Consider the following 24348-nt stretch of genomic DNA (forward strand, 5'->3'; position numbering starts at 1 on the left):
TAATTATAACACTAAACGAGTGGTTTACATAGCAAAATGCCAAGTGTGTCCATCATTTTATGTGGGAAAAACTGATCGTAAATTAAAAGAGAGTCTCACAACATATGAGGGGTATCAGCCAACATAAGGAGGAGAATGCTTTAGCTAAGCATATTGTTTCAAATCCTGAACATGGATTCAAATTTAAAGTTGTCCAACAAATCAACCAGGATATAAGAGGAGGACCTATGAGTCTATTATTGGAGAAAATAGAATTGCTATGGCAAATAAGTCTGAATGCTTATATGTATCCTGGGCTTAATGATAAATGCTCAATAATGTGTTTACTGAAATTAAGGAGTTTAGAGAGATAAAAGTGCTTTAAGTCTCTTAGAATGTATGTTGAGCTCAGTTGTTTTATGTTTCCATATTCATTAGATGTTGATCTATTTATTTTGTTTAAATGCATATTTTATGTAAGTTTACAGATAGTTTTTATATATGCATAAGTCTAAGTGGGCATTAATGATTCCTATATATTTATCGATTTTAGTAAGGGATCGATTATAGGGGCATTAATGTTATTATGTATATCCTTTAACTTGCTCTAAATATGCAATATATACTTATATTAATCAAATTGGGAATATTGGATTTGGCGTGTATGGTAGGTTAAGGAATAATAAAATTGGGATAATAATTCTACTATAATTATATATATATATATATATATATATATATATATATATATATATATATATATATATACATTTTTTACACATTTCATGCAGTTATAAATGTTTTTTGAAAAAAATTTAATTTTAATATAGCTGCATTAATAAAAGTTGCCAATGACGGTAAGTGCAAGGCATCTCCGATATAATAATAAAGTTATGCATAATAGAATATAAAATAAATGTATAACTTGGTTATAACAGGTGATTTTAAGTGATTAGTAATCATAAATATTTCTGAATGTTTATTTTTTATTTTAAAGATAGAGTTGATTCATGTCAAAATTATTTTACTTAATTATAAATAATTTTATAGAAATAATATTATGGTAGTAATATAGCTTTAAATGGATATTAACTGCACTGTGGATTTTGGCGCCAATAGGTTGAAAGATTATATAAGGTTTGAATTCAATGAAACGCTGATTTTCTGAAGAAGTTCTGTTATTTAGCAGTACGAAAAACGTTTTTATTCTGGGCGTTTAAAGTTAATAAAGCAGAGTTGTTTTTATTTTGACATCAGCCTGGCGTTTTTTCACTAGTTTGTTCGTTTGTTGGCAGTTTTTAGGTGTTAGCTGTTGCCTGATTTCTATTTAAGTACCTGTTAACTTTTCTGTTTGCTTAGCAACTTGTTGAAAACACATGAAGGTGCTAATTAAACCGAAAATTAAAGGGAAAAAGAAGAGATGTTAGAATGGTATAAACTAAAAGGAGTCCTGGAGGAGCTAAGGAGGATGCTGTGATGGCCCCATCTCAGAAACCACTCCCAGCACAGAGCTGATGTGGTAATTTTTATTGAACTAGCTGAGTTTGTACTTTACAACCTACACAAGCTTCGGGGCAAGTTATCCAGTGGTATAAATATTGTCTCTAGGTAATTTGGTCACATTGACTAATGTTGGTGCAACATCCCAACCCTATGTAAAAATTATAAAAGGAGGTTGATGGCAACAGCAAGCTTCTGTGAGTACATGCACCTGTCATTGGGTTCTTGTAAGCTCACTGCTGCACACACTACTTCAATACTGATTTCAGGGTAGGGTGAAAGAATGTAATACATCACGTCACTTACAAAGGTCAAAACAGGCATTTTAGAAATTGTATTGTAAAAAAATTTGTTCAACACTTGGATGGCAAGATCCAGGACACATGTCTGAGACTAGAGGAGTAAGTGACAGGGTTACACTGAAAGTAGTCTTTGGGGCAGCATAGCCTTACACAAACTTAAGGTTCAGGTGTCCAAAAAGATAAATACATGATGTGTTGCCGATATTCAACACTGATGACATAGCTGAGGTAGCAGAGAGATGCCAGAATTTGAGAATTTTCAAGTATTCCCTGTCACTGATTTATGGTTCTTAGAATTTCACTTTTTTTGAGAGAGGAAATCTGGAAATTATGCCAAGTATATTTTAAGTGTAATCTCCAGTCATCACTGTGATTTTGTTATAATTTATAATGCATCTATGCATTTGCGGAATTAAAATAGTTTCTATGTACAGAACACTCAAAGTAAAGTATGATAAGTAGTGACTATAGGTAGTAGTATAGGTTGTGGGAAATGTGCTCTGGCCTAAAATAAAAATATAACATGAAAATCGTGTGCTTTCCAATACCCAGACAGTCCAAATATGTGATTTTTCTGTTACTCTTTCTGGTAAAGTAGAAGGTCATTGTCCCTTATTATAACACCTGGTGTAGTCGTGGACAGGAAAAAAATCTTGGGACTGCTAAGAGGATGTGAGAGCGATCTGACAAGAGGGAACTATCAGGTACACAGCTATTCAGAGCTGATTTGAAAATGTATTTCGTGTCTGCACCTTTAAATTTTGCTGAAAGGACATCAAAGGTGTCAGAAGCACAAGATGAGGGAATGTACAAGGTGGAAAGAGAGAGAGAGAGAGAGCATAACTTAAAAAAAAACAACTGAGAGCAATGTGAAGAATAGCCAGACATTGCTGTTGCTATAGAGTGCAGAGATCATAGGAAGATTGCAGGGGTGTAGGAGGGTGGCAGGTGGACATTGCTGAGATTGAAGAAATGTGGCCCTGTGATAATAAGGAATGGAATATGGATATACCAGGGTATAGATTGTTTAGGGATGACAGAGTTGGGAGTAGTGGAAGAGGAGTGACCTTACATATATGAGAGGAAGAGAAGGAATACCAGTGTATGAAGAGGAATGAGGGAATATTAAGAATCCTAACCTAGGGTACGAACACAGATAATGAGAAACAAAGGAAGAGTTTGGTGCAGGTGGAAAGATGCATTGTTTGCTGTAGACAATTTGTTCAGGAGGATGAGTGGGCTAAGATGATGATGATTGTACACATGAATATCCAAATCTAACAGGAGCGTAGTAGGAGATTCTGAAATTCAAGGTAGAGAGGAAATGGGAGGAGGGGATTAAGATTGTGGGCCATGAAGTGTTCATCCCTGTGGTGTGGGACTCTTCCAGAAAGGCTAGGTCCTCCGTTAATATTTCCTTGAAAGATGGCACCTAAGTAGTGCAGCAGTCCACTTGGGGTACATTGTAGTATCTGTACTTTAACAGGAGCACCGTTGCCTGAAGTGGAATAGACCAGCAGCCTTCTGGTCATCTATCATTAATGGTGTCTGCGTGGCTTGTACACTGATCAGATAATTGAGTTCTACTGTGAAGAATTGTAAAATTGTGTATTCATAGGTGGAATATGAGGTTCAAGTACACAGTATGGGTAGTCTGTCTAGTGAAGTCTAAGAAGGAAGAAGGTATGGGAATTGACAAATAAAATTCAGTCTTGCATACAGGGCTTGCATACAGGGTGCGGAGGGTGTGTTTTGATGGTCAGTTGGATATTGAGTAGTGTGATGAAATGGCTGGACTCAAAGGCAATGTCATTCACTGTGTTGGGCATTCCTTAGGCTGTGTTCAGTTTGAGGCTTCATAGAGAATGTCACTGAACTGATGAACAATGTATAAATGATCATTAAGATGGTCCGAAGAGTAAGGATATTAATAGATTATAAAGAAATGCTGAAAATACTGTGTCGAGTTGTAGTGCTGTTGTATGTAAATTCAAGTTCTGGTTTAAGTACTTGAATGCTAAGTGCATCACAAAAGAACACATACAGGTGATGTAGAATAGCCTAGCATAATACTTCCTGAAATATATCAAAGTAATAATATAATATATGTCATTGATAAAGTCAGCAAACTAGGCATCAATCCGTACATCACTAGGTGGGTTGCAAATTGGCTCACAGACAGGACCCACAGAGTGAAAGTTGCGGATTCCAAGTCAGACGGTCAACCAGTCACGAGTGGAGTCCCACCAGGCTCGGTCCTGGGCCCTCTCCTGTTTGGCATCTACTTCTCAGAAGTCCAGGTCAACACAGAAGGACTCTAGCTGATGACTGCAAGCTAGGAGACATTATCAACTCCCCAAGTGATGCAGACACCCTACAAAAGGGAATCTCTGAGACAAGTGACTAGTGTCAGAACCCTGGCCTGAAGCTTAACACCAAAAAATGCATTTATCGTCCCCTTTGGAAAAAACTCAGTTGCCATGAATTGCCACGTTGATGGGAGCCCACTGAACACTGAAGGGGGCCATAAGAGATCTGGGCACCCAGGTCGACAGCCACCTCACCTTTAACCACCACATTGCCACTGTGGTCAGAAAGTCCTTCTACGTTGACATATCTTGTAACCAAAGGTTTTGCATCCAGGAAGAAAGAGTTCATCATCCCTCTCTACTCATCCCTCATTAGACCAGTCATCGAATATAACGCCCCGTTTGGCATGTACCTGACCAGACACCTACAACAGCTGGAGAGGCCACAAAAGTACATCATAAAAAAGATCCTAGGCCTTAAACACGTCCTACACAGACAGACTCAAGAAACTTCAGCTGTTCTCAGTCTCTTATCGTCTACTTAAAGGTGACCTCTGCTTGACTTACAAAGCCATGTTTGACCCAGCCCTAGTTGAAATGCTACACCTAAAGAAATCCTAATTTCCCCCCATCCCACATGCTGCAGAGATCACAACCTCATTACCACAATTAACAGAACATGCTGGAGGGACAGGTTCATTTCCAAAAGACTGCCCATAATCTGGAATAAGCTTCCCATGCTTGTCAAGCAGAGCACCTCGCTGGCCCTATTCAAGAGAAATCTTGACGAGTGGATGGGTAACAGAAAGTTCACTCCAGGGATCACTCCAGTTACCCTACTGGATCAGGGCACTGTGAACTAACATCAGGTGGCACAGTGCCTGGGCAATTTTTTTTGGGCTAGGCTTGTAAAGGCTCCAGGGCCATTAGCCTAGTACACACCTATGAACCTTTAAAATAAGAAAGATCCAGCACTTGTTCATTGTATCAGTGAACAGAAGTAAAATAATATTCATTTAAACAGTTCAAAAAACAGACATGAAACTGGCTTTAATATTCTCTAGTGTAAATCCTTAGCAGACCACACAGCTTACAGTCTTTCAGGATGTATAAATACCAGAAATCAAACTTTATTTCTCATATGCAAGTTAGACTGGAAAGGAAATCTCCAAAGTATAAATTGTAGCTGATCAGGAAGTGTAATAAAGTAACAAGCTAAGAAGCCTGTGCACATTTCCCTCCTCCCATGTGAAACAATCTGGCTCCAGCAAAAATAGTAACATAGCCACCAATGATGGTTATCAACAATGTGAAGACCCTTTTGAAAGGCATAATTGGTATTTGTCACTTTGTTGAAGTATAATTAATCATCCCTTCAAACACAAAGAAGACTATGGTGGTTGCAACATGACCCAGATTCACATATAGCAAAGTAGTGAGTACATTATAAGATGCAGTAGAAATAATACAGGTAATAGTTGTATAGTAACTATTAATAACAATTATTATTTGGACTTAGAGGAACAACAAAAAAAAGGCACTAATTGAATCCCAAGCAATACTTCCTTGGTTATATTTGTTGACTTTGAAGAGGAAGTCATCCAAAATCAAAAGCAGTTGCCAGAAAATTTTCAGATAGTACTGCTAGTAAAAAATTGAATTTTAGAAGCAATATAGATTGCATCTGCCGTCATTCTCTTCTGCCTGAAGGTTATTGTCAAGTTATGATCAGTTGTGTGAAAAGAATATGTCAAGTGGGCTTGGGAAAGCTGGAAATAAAGCAGAAAGGGTAGTAGCAGCCTTTCTGTGGATAATTTTAATGGTCGGGTGGACTGTAAGAGCCAGATTACAAAAGACTTGATGTTCTTCGTGTTTCACTGCTGCAGTCATTGCATTTGGGTTATCTGCTTGCAGGTAGCCCTCATTCGGCCTGATTAACAAAGTCTTGGGTCCTGCATCGGTTGCTGTCCCTTCTTCCATGTCATCAGGGATATAAAACATGCAGCCGACGCCTTTACATCCGTCTTTCTTGCCGCGCGGTGCCTGAAGCAGAAGCAGTTCTCAAGTGACAGTCGGCCAACTCCTGAAATTTTCGTTTTCGAGTTTCAGAAGCAAAATCTTCAACTAAAGCTAAGTACCCCGTTGGGGGAAACTTTTTCTTGCTCCTTACTGATGTCAGTAAAAGGTAATAATTGCATTACTTGTAGAAAGCAAATACCTCATAAAGATCATCATTCGTACTGTATTCCTTGCCTAGGCCCTGACCACGACGTACCTTGCTGTTGGTTTTGTGCTTTATTGCTTTATTTAATCAGCGCACTATCCGTCTTCGGTATATTTTCGCCTCTAAATATTTCGGTTCTGTGTTTAATTATCCAGAAATGTCATCGGTTAGCCATCTGATTACCGGGATTCTGAAAAAATGGAAAGTTAAAGACAGAGACAGGCCACCACCGAGGTCCAGAACTGCCGACGACGCTTTTCCTAAGCCAGTCGCCAGTACTCAGTGAGGCACTTTTGCAGCCCCTGATACCTGCTACTTCTGATTCGCAGGCCTATACTGAGACCCATTCGGAGTCCGGAATGCCGTGAGATTCTTCAACTATGGAACCTGAAGATGTCTCTACCTTGGATGGGTCCGGAGTCGCTGTGCAGGCACCGGCTTCTGAGGGTGTATTCAGGCCTATGGACTTGCATATTAAACTGATGCCTCCTTTACTGAGGCCTAAATCTTGATCCATGCCTAAAAAAATGGCACCCAGACCACATGCTCAGGCCTCTGTACCTAAAAAACAAATGATAAGAATGGCTGAAGATCTAATAACTCTAATCAGGGGTAGCCAACCCCCCCCCCCTTTCTAAGAGGCCTAGGACTGAAGTTGATTATGAATCTTCTGATCAGGATTCTGTTTTTTCTGATTCTTATGGTAATCTGGATTTGCCCTTACATACTTATGAAGATTCTGATGCAGAGGACTCCATTCCCTCTGCTTTCCCTCCTGAGGATTTTTCTTTTGGGGAAACCTTACATACTCTAAGGGAGCATTTCCACTGGGAAAGCCAGGATTTTTCTGATTCAAAAAAGAGGCTTAGGGATTTCCTTCTCTTACCTCAGCATAGGCCTTTAGCTATTCCTGCTATACTAGACATTGTTGATGATTTTTCGGAATGTAGTTTGGCCCCTGATTCCCTGCCTCCTGCTCCCAGAAAACCTGACAGATACTACAGGGTCCCAGAGTCCCACAAGTTCCTTTTTAAAAATCCTATTGCAGATCCAGAAGACTATTTTACAGGGGCCCAAGGGCATTAAGCCTTCTAATGCTAAAAATCCTACCCCTTCTGATAGAGACTCCAGGGTGCTGGATAGATGGGGTAAGAAGGTTTACACTTCTGCAACCTTGGCCATTAGGGCTTTAAACTGCCAGTTTCATATGTTAAAGTATCAGCAACATGTTATTGGACTGCTTAAACAGAAAATTATATTGATTCCTGATTGTGTGGAAAATAAAGAATTACAGGATTTAATGTATTCTGCTCATCGAGTTGGAAAACATACTTTGGCGTCTTGCAGGGCTGCTGTTACTGGGTCTGTGCTCAGAAGGCATGCTTGGCTTAAGGAGCAATCTTTGCCTGATCATGTTAAAGCTAAATTGTTGGATGCTCCTTTAAATCAGGACCGCCTGTTTGGCAACAAGGCTGAGGAAGTTCTTAAAAACATTGAAGATAAAGCTAAATCTTTGCAAACTGTTAAAGATTTTTTACAAGTGCAGCCTCCTAGATTTAGTAGGCACTGGCCCTCCAAGAATTGGTCCTTTCCAGCTCCTTCCAGGCCTTCTCAAGCCAAACCCAGACATAGCAAAAACCCCAGGTTTCAGTCCCAGGGGATACACAGAACTAAGCAGTGGGCGGCCTCCACTTCCAAATCAGGGAATAAGACTCTCCCCTATGGTAAACTCTCTCAGTGTCTTCCTTTTAAAATTTCCAAGCACTTATCAACTGACTGCCCCTTTGGGGGGGGGGGATTGCTCTTCATGCAAAGAACTGGGAACTCATTACCCAGGACAAATGGGTTTTAAATATAGTGTCCCAGGGATAAAGATTTCACTTCCACACGTTGCCAACACCAAGCGGGTGGCCGAACCTACCCCAAATCAGTGGGCAGAGGCCCAGAAACAAATACTTTCTCTCTTAAGCATGGGGGCTATTCAGCTGTTACCAGAAGAGGAAAAGGGACAAGGTTTCTACTCGAGACTTTTCCTGGTACCCAGAAAAGACAATTCATGGCGTCCTGTCCTGGACCTGTCTACTCTAAACACCTTTTTGGAGATTCCAAAATTCAAGATGCTGACTCTTCACCTATTACTTCCTATGCTAGGCAAAGATGCCTGGTTGGCAACATTAGATTTAAAAGAAGCATATCTGCACATCCCAATCAGGGAATATTGCAGAAGATACCTACGCTTCAAGGCAGGCTACACGCACCATCAGTTCTCTGCACTGCCCTTTGGCTTTTCTACTGTGCCCAGGGTATTCACAAAGTGCCTAGCTCCATTTATTGCATTTTGAAGGCAAAGAAATATTCAGATATACCCATACCTGGACGATTGTCTAATTCAGGCAGAAAGCCAGGACATACTTTTGAATCATCTGGCCTTTGTACAAAGGGTTCTAATTTGTCTGGGGTACACCATAAACGAAAATAAATCACACCTGGTACCCTGTCAAATTATATTCCTGGGAGCAAGCTTGAATACAGCTTTCCAGATGGCTTGCCTCATGCCAGAGAAACAAATTAATTTGCCAACCTACTTCAAACAAGTGGCCATAAAAACCCTGCTATCTGCAAGACAAATACTGCAAGCCTTGGGGTTCATGGCTTCCTGCATTCTTCTAATTCCATATGCAAGACTGCATATGAGGAAACTACAGTGGTGTCAAAATCCTATGGTGTCAACATTCTCAGAATCTAGAAACAATGATTCCTATCATACCTTGCCTATGCCTAGAGTTCTTTTGCTGGGCAGAGGCCTGCCACCAAAACAAGGGACTACCTTTCACACCACCCCTTGCCGCCCAAACCCTAACAGACGCATCAGACTATGCATGGGGGGGGGGCTCACCTGGCAGGGAAGTGCATTCAAGGCAAATGGAACCCAAGTCAAATGCACCTGCATATCAATTAAAAAATAAATGTTAGTTGTACAGAATGCTCTGACAGCCTTCAAGGACCACATTCTTCCAGGACAACTAATGGTAAAGACGGACATACACCACTGTTATGTGGTACATAAACAAGCAGGGGGGGTACACATTCTTACCCCCTCTGCAGACTAACCATGGCATTGTGGAACACAGCCTTGAGCTACCAAGTGCACCTACAAGCTCAGTTCCTGCCAGGAAAATTAAATACACTGGCAGACGGACTAAGCATAAACCTCATGGACCCACACGAGTGGAAACTGGAACCAAGGATTTTCAACATGTTGACAAGCAAATGGGGGAGGCCAGATATAGACCTGTTTGCCTCTCCCCAGAACTACCAGTTGGACAAATTTTGCACAAGATCTCCCCACAAACAAGCCTGGAAAGTGGATGCTCTGTCCTTCAGCTGGAAAAACCTCTCAGTCTATGCCTTCCCCTTTCTGCCTCTCCTCTCCAAAGTACTACTAAAAATCAAACTGGACAAACCAAGGATGATTTTGATTGCTCCAGACTGGCCGCGCCAACACTGGTACCCCCTCCTACGCAGTGTCACAGTTATCCCCATGGCACCTACCTCAGACTCCTTCCCTGTTGTCTCAGCAGGAGAACCAGATTCTGCACCCTCATCTTCTAACACTGACCTTTGCAGCCTGGCTAATTACATAATCTCTCCTTTACTATCCCTCAGTAAACCTGTGATGGATATAATTTTAGAGGCAAGGAGGCCTAGTACTAGAAAATCTTATGCTGAAAAAATGGAAAAGATTCTGTGCCTGGAACCAATCTCAAGGGATGAGCACAGCAGCGCCCAGTTTACCTCAGATTTTACAATACTTAACTGAGATGCTTCACAAGGGCCTGTCTTTTTCCTCCATTAAAATCCACACCTCAGCCATTTCAGCTCATTATAACACAGAACCTCCCCTCTTCTCTCATCCACTGCTCAAGCAGTTCCTCAGAGGGGCCAAAAAGTTGAGACCACCAAGGAGAGCTCAACCCCAGCCTGGGACCTTAACTTTGTTTTGGAGAATCTCACACTACCTCCTTTTGAGCCAGCTGCTACTGCAGACTTAAAATGTCTTTCTTGTAAAACAGCTTTCCTTTTAGTAATCACTTCAGCTAGAAGGGTATCTGAATTTCAGGCCCTTATGGCAGTGGAGCCTTTCATCATCTTTCATGCGGACAGGGTGTCCCTCAGAACCAATCCATCCTTCATGCCCAAGGTGGTATCCAGTGTGGCTCTTAATCAGTCCATTCATTTGCCAACCTTTTTTCCCAATCCACAGAATAAAGGGGAACGGATACTGCATTCCTTAGATGTGCACAGACAACTTAGATTCTACATGGACAGGACTAAACCTCAAAGGAAATCTGAACAACTGCTGGTGGCATTTGCTGCAGGGGCAGAGGGGAAGGCTATTTCTAAATGGGTAAGCCATTGCATTCATTTCTGCTGTAAGCACCATGGAAAACCTATCCCCCAGGGTAATCAGACCTCATTCCACCAGGGCTGCATCTACCTCTACAGCCTTTCTCAGAGGCGTCCCTACCAGGGACATCCTAGAGAATGCTACCTGGAGTTCTGTACATACTTTCACCAAGCATTATCATTTGCCATATTTCTCTAAATCCAGAGCTGGCTTTGCCACTGCAGTCTTGCAGGGCCTTCTAGCTGGTCATAATGCTATCTAAATTCCTCCTCCCAACCATAGCTTTGGGAGGTCTACCCAATTGTAATGACTGCAACAGTGAAACACAAAGAACATAGTACAGTTGTGTACACTTACCATAAATGTAGATGTTCGAGTGTATTCACTGTTGCAGTCCTGGTTACCCTTCCTCCAGCCCCCTAGCTTCTTTTGGCTATACCTTTACTTTCCTTTCTTCTTCTTCCGGCTTTTCCCAGTTAGGGGTTGCCACAGCGGATCACCTGTCCGCTCATGATTGGCAGTAGAGTTTTACGGTGTCGAGTTGCCAGCCCGACGCCCAACCTTCCACGGAAGGCACTATACCTTTACTTTCCTTTACTATGCTTAAAAGCCTTTTTGGTGTATTTGTTTTTTTGTTCGCGGTATATCACTGTACTGTTGTAATGGTGTCGGCTGCATGTTTTATACCCCTGATGACCTGACGTCATGGAAGAAGGGACAGCAACTGATGCAGGACCCAAGACTTTGTTAATTAGGCCGACTGAGGGCTACCTGCAAGCAGATAACCCAAATGTAATGACTGCAACAGTGAATACACTCGAACATCTACATTTATGGTATGTGTACACAACTGTACTTTCTTGGTGCAAGTGACTTACTCTGGTGTAAGCCTGCCGTGATTAAAACTTGCTGTTCATGTAAATGACTTACTTCAGGGTAAGGTATTTTGGAATTAAATCCTAGGTAATTGCATGAATATACACGGCTCATTTTTGTTGCCTTGTGTTTTGTAGATGCAGGTTATTATAACTGAAATGCTAGATAAGGTTTTTAAGACTTATTACTGGAAGGGAAGAGGACAGCACTCAAGCTGTCGGGCATCTGCCACTTGTAAATGGGTTATATCTCTGATTTCTTGCTGTTTGTGTATTTTAATATGACAGTGCAAACCCTGTATAACCTGTTTGTGTATCAGCTTGTTTTACTTTTCTGGCAATTTTTTGCTTTATACTGTTGCACAAGAATCACAAGTTGGGATTTATGACCTTTGCATATCACATAAATATAAGCTACATGTAATCTGCATGCTTTGATTTAAAATTTTCTGCATTATTTTTATTAGGGGGTGATACCTCAGGAACTTCCTTCTTGGATGAAAATTCTTCATAGTAAACTGGGAAATACAGCAACACCCTTGAATGTTCGCTTGTTTATTGCAAAGCTCATTGTGAACACAGAAGAGGTAAGAGATTCAAATGGCATTGATTCCATCAGCCATATTGTTTTTACAGAGTCCCATACACATTGACAGAATATGTAGGACAATACAGAAGCAGGATTGTTCACAAAATGAAACTAACATACCTCATAAAAGAATTTAGCTCTCACAAGGATATTTAATCCGGACATCAGAAGTAGATAGATAACTAATAGCATAAATGCATTGGAGATTTTGACAGAATGCATGTGATACTTCTCATCACAGTGCTGAAATAAAAGCAGTGTTCAGCTCTTAAGGTTTATAAGCACCACTGTGACTAGTTTGGAAAGTTCACAAACTTGCACAACAGGTAACAGCATCTCTTTTAAAATTATATAATACAGGTACAGACCCAGGCAATGGGATTGTGTTTTGCAGTTATTCATGCAGTTTGCTGTCTAGCACCACCTCTCTGAAAATTAAAATAATTTTTTGTCATCAGAGTACAGAGTATAATCACCTGTAATTACTTACTGGTCTTGAACCCTGTGGAATGATTTAATTTTTTGAGTAAGGAGCAATTAATACGGACTGCTGATAACCAACTTTGGCTTTTACTACTTTGATGTGTTGTAATATTACTAGTACTGTAGTGTGGTTGTAATGTGTTGTATAAAAAACATCCTTTCCAAGAGCACAAGCACGGCAGAAGTGAGTTTGTCACAGCATAACCCCCCATACCCTTTCTGTACATAATCCTGCTGTTCACCATTTATATTTTTATTAATCGCCTTAGTCTTTTTATTTTATTTTTCGGTCTTCTGCAGCAGCAAATCAGAGTTAGTCACAAACTCCGCAGGATGTCACACACCTCAGACGTAGCCCTGTACATTCCAGTGCAGTCTTACCAGCAACAATTAAAACTGGATCAGAACTATTTTGGACATGCCATTTTTCAGAATGGGGTAGCAAACGGAAACTTTCTAACACAAAAGTCCTCCTTTCCAAGTTTGATGCCACCAGTTTGTTTAAAGTAACAAAATGGGATCACACCTTACTGTTTATCCTTAAAATAAGACAACCTTCAAATATTCAGTTGTTATTCCTTAGCTCTGGGCCTTCACCCTTTACAAGACCAATGCCACACAGGCATACCTATCAACTGTACAGATTTTTGCAGAATGCCCAGATTTTGGCCTTATTTTTGGTCCATTTTTCATGAAGTTGTGGTTTTCTGGCAAATTAGTTGTAAATCATTAAAAATTTAAGTTAGAAAATGACAAACATTCGAGTTTCAGACTTCATATCCTTCAGAAAATTTATGCTAATGCAAAATCTGTTATTCTATCAACTTTCTGAATTTGTAAGAGCAATTTTTAAAAATTGTTCCTATTGTTGGGCATTTGCCCCACTTTTATTGATGGCTTTATTCAGATTTTTTGCTCTAAGAGGTTGAGAGGTATGCACACAGGTGCTGGTCCTAGTAAAATGCATGAATGGTTAAGCCAATAAGTAGAACACCAACCCACAAGCATTTGTGGTCAAGTACTAAAATTCTTTACTTGAAATAAGTAAATTGTAGCATTTACTTTTCAGATAACTATACAAGTGGCACAGAAATCAAAAAAGGAATTCACAATAAAATTTTCAAATAAACAAAAAATCTTCAGAAAAATATGCAATCTAAAATCATAACTAGAAACGATCTGCCTTTGGCTAAAAGAAGAATTTAACCTTACTGCTTCTGGCTTTTATAGGTGTCATAATAACATTTTCTACTGTATCCCTAAGGACGTCCTGCCATAGAGAAAGTACCACCACCTTTAACTCCGTAAACTTCTTCAATTAAAAGCCAGCCAGTTCCTCTACTTATATGCCCCGTAAACAGGATTTCCTTTGGCTTTAGTTTGAATCTTAGAAGATATTTCCATGGCTACATACTTCTGATTGTGGTGGAGTCTGAGCAAACAAAATAAGGCATTTTCATCATATGAGCTAGCCACAATTTTTCGAACAGACAGTACAACTGTGTACATATTTGTGAGGAATGTTTTAGCCTCCCTTTTAAACTACAGTATACTTATGAGGCAGCAAATGAACTTGTATACCATTTCACACATTTTTTTTTCTTTCCCTTCCTTCCTTTTGTTGAACAGCAAAGTCTGACTGTACAAGGCCCTGGGAGAAAAGATCCATATTAACTCATGTACATTACAGGTACTACAAATTTAAAACAGTATTGTACATCTTTTCACATTAGCTTACGTATGTTATAGATATCAGAGTTACAAAGCATGCTATACATAGTAAAAGCCAAGGAGAGTTTACATGAAACAGAAAGGAAATGTTTGTAAATGTCATAATTTAGAGGCCTATAAGCATTTGGAGTCTATGGTAGACAAAGTAACCTCCATTTATAACTGAAAATGTTTTGTAGCAGTGGCATGCAGTGATGCAGCTAAAACTGGTTATGCTATGGCCTTTTTTTTGTCCCCTTGGACCTCATGTTTATAGACCTTTCCTCCAATACCAAGTGTTCTACACTGGGTCTACCAGCTACTCTACAACCTCCCGGACTTGCTCCGTTATCACTGGGAACGTCAAGTCCTGGAGGTTTGACTTGCCTGTGCTTCCATCCAGTGAAAACTTTTTTATGACCTACCCACCCCCTTTCCCTGCCCTCACACTAATTGATTACATCTGAGGGCAACTTCCCTATTTAGACCATGCCTCCCCTTAGGGAGGCATGCCCATCCATTTCATGCCATTCTATCAGTTGCCCAAACTGCTAATCGAATCTGCATCAGCTGGGCTGTAGCCAGAGATTTATCTCTCTATATGCCACCAGAGCGGTTGTGGTCTGGCATAGCTATATTTCAGAACATGTGTCTATGCCTGAAAAAAGAGAAAGAGGAGCATGGAAAACTGAGTTTATGTAAGGTGACAGTAGTCAAGTGAGAGGTGAGAAAGTAAAAGTTGAGATCACACTGGGTACAGCTACAGATAAGTGGCATAATATAAAACGTGTGACATAGAGTTGTGGTCATAGTTGGAAAGGTTTCAGTAATGGATAGGAGAATCCCTTGGGTCTATATTACAACGTCGAACTAAAACAAGTTTGAACTTTGTAATATCGAAGCCTAAAGTTGAATATAGCGAAGCCACGGCACATCAACTTTTTTCCCTAGTTTTTGGGGCTTTGCTATTTCCTTCACTGTGGTGCGATCTCAGAGTTGGTATATTTAAGTAGGGGGGTGTGGTGGGCAAAACCCCCCACTTTAGTTTAAGGTTAATTTTTTTTTTTTTTTTGTCACGGAACAGCGATTTTTTTTTTTTCCCTGGGAAAAAAAATCGCTGTACTGTGTTTTCGGTTTTGTTGGGTTTCGGACATTAGGGTTTGATGTTACAATGATCAGACTTTTGACATTGTGATATAGACCTGGATCCCTTAGGGGTGAATGTTCAGAAGTGGACAAAAATGAGAGAGGGAATAACTTGGCAACAGAGTTTGAGTGCGCTTATAAGGACTTAAAACATTCTAAGGAAATGCTGCTTTTTGGGTAAGCCTAAAAATATTCATAACTGAAGCATTACTGTCAGAGTTTTGTGAGTTACAGTTCACCAAAAGCATAAGTACAATGGAGGTTACAGTGCAACTACTTTTATATTTTAAACAGTGTTTTGCACATTTTTAACTTGATAAGGTCTAACAGCTTTTCATACATTTCCTTTTGAAAAAAAATAGTATTTTGCCAGTCTGTTACAGTTTGCAAGGTCAGGCCCTTTAAAATGACCATTTTGCAGCGTCCTCCACATTTAATGATTTCCATTTTAGGCTGTCTGCCCTAACTAAGCCTTTGTTCAGTTACTTTTTCTCCATGTCACACACAATCGTTGTGTTTTTTTTGCTCTAGTATGAAACATTAAAGAGTGCATTCTTAATTCAGAACACTGATTAACTGAGTTTTTGTTTATAAAATTCTTAATTTGAAATAGTGCAACACACATTTGGCTTTGATGTAATTTTTTTGTGCCCCAAAGGATTTGTATCATTTGATGAAATCTCTTAAAGCTACTAAAATAGAATAAAAACATTGAAAACTACAAACAGAGGAAAAAAAATTGCCTAGGTGAGTCAAGTTACCCTAAACTGGGCTCTGCCTCTACATCCCCTTACTCACTTACAGTCATGCAGTTATGATGCAGGGGCATGCATGACAGATGCAAAGGGAACACAGTGCAGAAATTAAACACACATCGCCACACTGTATCTGCAGTACTGTGCTGCCAAAGGAAATAAATGTTAACTACATTTGCATATCACAGGAACGTAAAGGGAACCATGCTCAAGTTTAGTGAAAAAAAGTGAATGAATTCATTAAACATTAAGCTTTAATTAAAAACCAGACAATCAGAAATGGGCTATAAAAGTGGCTTCCGTAGCTCCTTTCCATTTAGCCGTATCTAGACATTTCCCATGTTGTTGTTGTTCAGTTCCATATCTCGCCTGAACACCATGCTTCCCCGCACTAAAGTGAGTACCCATGCTGGGTCTGTTCATAAATTGAAACTGTAACAGATCCTTTGTATCAGTTCATGTGGCCACAAATAACCAGAAATGCTTTTGTGCAAGCTTGTACTCATCGGTATTTGTAAGTTGCTTAGCTCTGACTTTTCATGGCTAGTAATCTCTTTCCACTTTGAAACTATACCTGCCTTTTAAGTAGTCACATACAACTTCATTTTTTTCATCACAAATACATATTCAGTATTATGTAAAAATCACTGTCCTCTGCTCTTAACACAATTTATAAAGGGCCATATTTATGTTATGGCAGTGCTGGGGGGCGTGAAATACTAAGAGTACAGCCTTGCATAATTCTGCAAAATGATTTTTTGTTTTATTTATTAACTTACATTTATTTAAAAAAGGCAATGGAAAGTTATATTTATTTAGTAGTTTAAAGCATTTAGTGTAGGAGGAATGGGAGAGTGATCTGAGTATCCACATTTCTAGTGTTATGACAGTTGTTCCAAAATATATATACAATTCCAGTGAAAATACTACTCGGTGAAGGAAATAAATATTTAAAGTGCAAATCCAGTTGTATGTAATCTAAATGTTCCATTGTTGTAATATGTACATGCATTGAACAAACATTCTTTAACACCTTTAATACACTATCACTTAAGGCATAGGCAAACATACATTTATATAAAAGAAAAAAAACAAAAAAATTGTTCCCAGGTACATGCCTCATACATCATATGTTCTTTTGTATAATTATCATCAGTCCAAAATTACACAAGTTGCTCAATTCCTGCCTTCCCTTAAACATCACTTTTCCTCCAGAACACTATTCTGCAAGTAATGTTTCCACAATTTCCATTTATTTCTATGTAATTTGTTCCTTCCCTTGTCTAAAGATCCCTCTTCCAGTTCTTTTCTCTTTTATAGTATTCAAATATAGTTAGTTTACACTTTTGTTTAAAACAAGAAACATCTTATTAAATTATCACTTATGTCATAGGCAATCATACATTTATATAAATGAAAACAAACCATATCGACATAATCTTAGTTGCAAGCATTATACATTATAAACAATATTGACGTACTTTTAGTTGCAAACATTACTTATTTACCCAATCACTGTCAGTCAAACATATTACATAGCTCATTCAAATCCTGCTTTATTTTTAACTTAATTCCTCCCCTGTGTGTATTGTTCCCACAATCCCCATTGTTTTTCATATGTAATTTGCTCCTACCCTTTTCTAAAGATCCCAATTCCAGTTGTTTTATCTCTGTTGCTATGTACACTACTTTTAGTACAGTTGGTTTAGATGTCCATGTTCTAGTAATTGCTTTTTGGCAGCCGAAATTATTTGACTCCGCAAGGCCTTAATTTGTCTAACTAATTCTGAGTCTCTGTCATAGCTGAGAAAAAATAATTTCCCCTAGATACAACAATTTGCTCACTCAGTATGTCCAGTAAAGTAGTTTGCAGGGAATCTTTTAAAGTCTGCCAAGTCATTACTCTCCCAGAAAATATGTTCCCCATTGCCCCTTTTTCCCCATCACACCTCCAACATTAGCTGTCTACCTGAGAAAATTCTCTAGTCAACCTCCGGTTTAAAATACCTATGTAAACCTTTCCAAGCAAAAATCCTAAATCTTCTAGATTTTGTTGCATATTTTGCAGACATACATATATCCCCACATTGTTTCTTTGTGAATTGCTTATCCATTCTCTCTTCCCAATCCTTTCTGGACTCAGCTAATTGATTCTTAGTTATCATGCAATATTTTATATGCTATACTAATTATTCCTTTTTTAACAGCAGCTTATGCTCTAGATTTTACTAAAAACTCTGCCAGTGCTGGTCTTTTGTTTCTCTTTTCCTATACTCTATGAATCCTTGATGGGGAAGGCAGTCTAGCCTGCAGTCCAAAGAAATTCTTGGCCTTTTCCCATTCTTTTACCTTTCCCTCTCTAATTACTTGCCCCAATACCTTGGTTCTTTTGCCAGTTTTCTCCAATAAATTCCAGCCCCTTCTTAACTATTGTCTGTATCCCTAATTGCAGTAATCCCTGTCAGCAGAATCTCCTTTCTCCATTTGAGTTGCCTTACTAGTTAGAGTATGTTATGCTACTGTATGAATATAATTTTTTCTATGATTATTGTTCTTAAAGATCTGCATCTAAAATCCCAGTCTCCTTGTTTCCTGAGCTTCCCCTTGTTTCATCATCTTCCCTTTCCACTGAGAGTTATAGGTTTCTGCTTGGGCTATGTATAGGAGCCTTAACTGTGTAGCTCTGAAATACCCCTTCAAATCAGTAATCCCAGTCCGCCTTGTTCTTTTGGAAGAATTAGCTTATCCCACTTGACACTTGCCATCTTTCCCTCCCAGATAAAATCCTGTAGCTCTTTATTAATTGCTATACACAGCTTCTTCTCTGATTGATAAAAATGTGCTTTACGTGTGTAAGACTAAAGACACTAAAAACATAACAGTTTGTATCTTACTAGCCATATAACAGAGCTTCTAATTTCTCAGTTTTTTTATTGTTTGTCTTTTCCCACATATCCTTAGCTGCCACACCGGAATCATTTTAATCCGTACTGCCAAGTACTTTATTTTATCATGCCCCCATCAATGTGGATACTGCTGAAACAATTCATGTATGGATACATAATTTACAGTTATTGCTTTTGTTTTAGCTTCATTAATTTTGTATCCCAAAAAAGATTTGAGACTGTCTCAGAATGTTCCTCAACACTGTAATGTCCTTTTCTGGTTTTATCAGGTGTAAAATATCATCTGCAAATACAGCCAGCTTATCTTCACTACCATACCAATCATATCCTTGAATTTCTGAGTCCCTTATTTTCTTTGCCAATGGTTCTAAATATAATGCAAATAACAAAGGGGAAAGAGGGCACCCCCGCCCTAGTTCCTCTGCTTAAGCAGAAATTATCAGAGAGGACCCCACCCACTTTAATTTTCATCTTCTATCTCTCATACTTCCTACTAATCAACCTTATAATTTTATCAGGGAATGCAAATGCTTCCATTGCCCTGCTCATAAAGTCCCAGCTTACTCTGTCAAATGCTTTCCCTGCATCAAGACCCACCAACAACAATGGTATTTTCTTGCATTCTGCTTGCCTTTGGATTGTCAGTGTTCTGTTAATGTTGTCAAATACTTGCCTGTCCTCCACAAAAGCACATTGATCGATATCTATCAGTTGTGCATCACTTTTGCTATTCTTTTAGCCATTATAGACATAAACTCTTCATAGTCGTTTTTTAGTATTGAAATGGGCCTATATGAAGCTGGATCTGATGGACCTTTACCTCTTTAGGTATTATAGCCTCCACCACTTTCTTCCAGAATGTTGGTATTTCTCCCTTTTAAAATACTGTTAAACAAAACCTTCTAAATTTTTATCATTTCTTTTTCCCTCCTAGCTTCCAGACTCACACTTGAATAAAATATATTCCTGCTGACTTTCCTACGAATTGGTTATATAATCACCATTTTATCTCATCTCCTCCTAGCCTAACTGTTAGTAATTGAGCTTCATCTACTGCTAACCTTGGCATATTTAATTCTTCCATAAACATTTCCGTTTGTACCTTTTCTTGATTTCCATATTTCTCTGCTTTATACAGACTTTCATAGAATTTGTGAAATATTTCAAATACTTCTATAGGATCTCTTGTTATCTTCCTTGTTATAGGCTCCCTAAGCTTGAAGAAAGCCGTTTCCACATTCTGTTCCCTGAGTCATTGTGCTAAAAGTTTTGTGCTCTAGACTTATGAAAAAACAGATGTGCATCGTGTTTCACTGTTGCAGTCATTACACTTAGGTTATCCTGCTGGCAGGCGACCCGCAGTTGGCCCGAGTTCCAAAGTCTTGGTCCGGCGTCAGTTGCTGTCACCTCTTCCCTGACATTAGTGTGCCAGGGGTATAAAAGTTGCAACAGATGCCATTTTCTTCAGTCTTTCTTGCCGCGCGGTGCCTGAAGCAAAAGCAGTTCGCAAGTGCCGGTCGGCCGACTCCTGAGATTTTCAAAATTGAGTTTCAGAACCGAAGTCTTAAATAAAGCTAAGTACCCCGTTGGGGAAACTTTTTCTTGCTCCAGACCGATGTCAGTAAAAGTTAATAATTGTATTTCTTGTGGGAAGCAAATACCTCTTAAGGACTTTCACTCTTACTGTATTCCTTGCCTAGGCCCTGACCACGACGTCACTAGTTGCCGGTTTTGTGCTAGATTCAATAAATGCACTATTAAACGTCGGTTTGATTTTGCTTTACATTATTTTGGCTGAAGGTTTAATTACATAATGCCGTCGGAACTACCGACGACCGGAATCTATAAAAAACGCAAAGACAAAGAAAAGGACAGGCATCCGAGGTCCAAAACCGGTGAAGCCTCTTCTAGGCCAGTCGCCGGTTCTCAGTGAGGCACTTTCGCAGCCCCTGACACCCGCTACCTCAGAGCCACAGGCCGTAACCGACAGCCACGTGGAGACACCGGGGCCTGTGGAAACTCAAGGTATTGGGCCTACGGAAACTATACCCACAGATGGGTCCGGAGCCGCTGAGCAGGCATCGGCTTCTGAGGGTGTTTTCAGACTTTCACAGCTTACAATTAAGCCCACTACAGCAGCAAAGGCAAAGTCAAAAACACCATTAAAGACAAGAAAACAAGTACAGCATTCTCCATAACAGTTATCTATGCCAAAGAAACAAATGCTTAAAATGGCCGAAGACCTAATTACTTTAATCAGAGGTTCCCATCCCCCTCCTGACAAAAGGCCTAGGCAAGACACTGATTAGGATTTCTCTGACCAGGTTTCTATTTCCTCTGACTCCTCTTCTGATCAGGGGTATTCTCTCCCTCCCTATGAGGACTCTGATGCAGAAGAGTCCATACCTTCAGCCTCTCTGCCTGCGGATTATTCTTTTGGGGAAACCCTGCATACCATGAGGGAGCATTTCCATTGGGAGAGCCAGGATTATTCAGAATCCAAGAAAAGGCGCAGAGACTTCCTTTTATTGCCACAGCACAGGCCCCTAGCTATCTCCCCTGTGCTTGATATTGTTGATGATGTTTTTTCTGAATCCAGTCTGTCTCCTGTTTCTTTACCCCCTGCTCCAGTCAAGCCAGACCGGTACTACAGAGTCCCTGACTCTTATAAATTTCTTTACAAAAACCCTGCTGCAGACCCAGAAACAATTTCTCCGGGTCCAAAAGGGGTTAAGGCTTCCTCTGCTAAAAATCCTGTCCCCTTGGATAGGGATTCCAGAGCTCTGGACAGATGGGGGAAAAAAGTTTACACTTCTGCTACTTTAGCGGTAAGAGCTTTAAACTGTCAGTTTCACATGCTTAAATACCAACAGTACCCCATGTAATTGTTAAAACAGAAAATGGTTTCAAATACAGAAGGTCCTGACAGTAAGGAAATGCAGGATTTATTGCATGCAGTTGAACAAGTGGGAAAGCATACTCTGCAATGTGGTTTTGATTCATTAGAGGCTTTTTGTAGAGCCACAGTTATAGGCTCTGTTATTCGTAGGCATGCTTGGTTGAAAGAACAAAGTTTACCTGACCATGTTAAAGTAAAATTATTGGATGCTCCATTACAGCATGATACATTGTTTGGTGTTAAGGCAGAAGAGGTGTTAAAGAAAATGGAGGGTAAAGCAAAGTCAATGCAGACAGTGAAAGATTTCTTAACAGGTTCAACCACCTAGATTTAGCAGAAACTGGCCTTCACAAAATTGGTCCTTTCCAGTGTCAGACAGGCCAGAAAGAGGCAGATACAGACACCCTAGAGGCAGATCTCAGCCCCAAGGCTCCTACCGACCTAAACAATGGGGTGCTTCTGCCCCCAAAGGAGGGGAATACAAATCACAACCTTATAGGAAACAGTCTCAATGACTTCCCTCTGCAAATGCCAAGCACTTACCTTTTGACAGCACCCCTAGGGGGGAAGCTAGCACTTTTCTCAAAAAATTGGCACATGATCACCCAGGACCAATGGATGCTGAATATTGTTTCTCAAGGTTACAGGTTCCACTTCCACACACTTCCAAAACCAAGAGATATTTCAGACCTACCACAAAACCAATGGGCAGAGGCACAAAAACAGATTTCTGCTCTTATGCACATGGGAGCTATTCAAAAAGTTCCACAGCAAGAACAGGGACAAGGATTTTACTCTAGACTTTTCTTAGTACCCAGAAAGGACAAAGCCTGGAGACCAATACTGGACCTGTCAATCCTAAACACTTTCCTGGATGTTCCAAAATTCAAAATGTTAACACTACATCAACCTTTGCCCATGCTGGCAAGAAGGCTTGGCTAGTTACTTTGGACCTCAAGGAGGCATACCTGCATGTCCCAATCCGACAATCTTGCAGAAGATACTTCAGATTCATAGCAGGCTCAGTGCATTACCAATTCTCTGCACTGCCCTTTGGCTTATCTACTCTGCCCAGGGTCTTCACAAAATGCCTGGCACCAGTAATTGCATTTTGCAGACAAAAAGGAATTCAAATACATCCCTACTTGGACGACTGCCTTATTCAAGCAGACATCAAGGACATTCTTCTAAAGCATCTGGCGTTTGTAAAAAGAATGCTAATTTGCCTAGGGTACACCGTAAACGAAAAGAAAGCAAAACTAGTGCCCTCTCAAGAGATAATATTCCTGGGTGCAAGCTTAAATACAACTGCCCAGATGGCTTATCTCACGCCAGACAAAGGCAATTGACTCATTACTTTCAAATGATGGCAACAAAAACCCAGCTCCCTGCAAGAAAAATTCTGCAGGCCCTGGGCTTCATGGCATCCTGCATTCTACTAATTCCATATGCAAAACTGCATATGAGGAAACTACAATGGTATCTAAAAAGTGTTTGGACTCAGCATTGTCACAGCCTGGAGACCATCATAACTTTAATTCCCTGCCTACAACAGGAGTTTTGATGGTGTGCCCAGGCCTGTCACCACAACAAGGGACAGCCTTTCACTTTATCCACAGCCAGGCAGACAATAACAACGGATGCATCGGATTAAAATGTATTCAGGGCACGTGGCCCAAGGAATGAATGCATCTTCACATCAATCAAAAAGAAATGCTAGCTGTATAGAATGCCCTAACAGCTTTCAAAGACCTACTACATCCAGGATAACTATTAATAAAGACGGACAATACCACAGTTATGTGGTACATAAACAAGCAAGGGGGCACACATTCCTACCCCCTATGCAGGCAAGCCATGACTTTGTGGAACACAGCACTGACTTATCAAGTACATCTGCAGACACAATTCCTGCCAGGAACAAAAAATACACTGGCAGACGAACTAAGCAGAAATCTCATGGATCCTAACGAATGGAAACTAAATCCACAGGTGTTCAGCATGATAAAGAGGAAATGGGGACGCCCAGACATAGATCTTTTTGCCTCCCCTCACAATTACCAAATACAGAAATTCTGCACAAGAACTTATCACTCTCAAGCATGGAAAGTGGATGCTCTATCATTCAGCTGGAAAGGTCTGACAGCCTATGCCTTCCCTCCGATGCCTCTCCTTACCAAGGTACTCCTAAAAGTCAGACAAGAAAAGCCAAAAATGATCCTGATTGCCCCAGACTGGCCACGCCAGCACTGGTACCCAATCC

At 40.0% G+C, this 24348-nt stretch overlaps 1 protein-coding gene across 1 annotated transcript in view; it reads left to right on the forward strand.

The window, feature by feature from the left end:
• The window catches only part of PRKDC (protein kinase, DNA-activated, catalytic subunit), a 4917417-nt gene that overhangs the window by 3177330 nt on the left and 1715739 nt on the right, over window positions 1-24348 (forward strand). Inside the window, exon 43 of the mRNA XM_044065724.1 lies at window positions 12065-12184. Coding sequence (XP_043921659.1) covers window positions 12065-12184 — 120 coding nt within the window. The remainder of the gene's footprint in view (window positions 1-12064; window positions 12185-24348) is intronic.

The sequence above is a fragment of the Protopterus annectens genome, chromosome 3.part0 (assembly GCF_019279795.1).
Source record: "Protopterus annectens isolate FY-2018-M chromosome 3.part0, PAN1.0, whole genome shotgun sequence".
In the NCBI taxonomy this organism is placed as follows: domain Eukaryota; kingdom Metazoa; phylum Chordata; order Ceratodontiformes; family Protopteridae; genus Protopterus; species Protopterus annectens.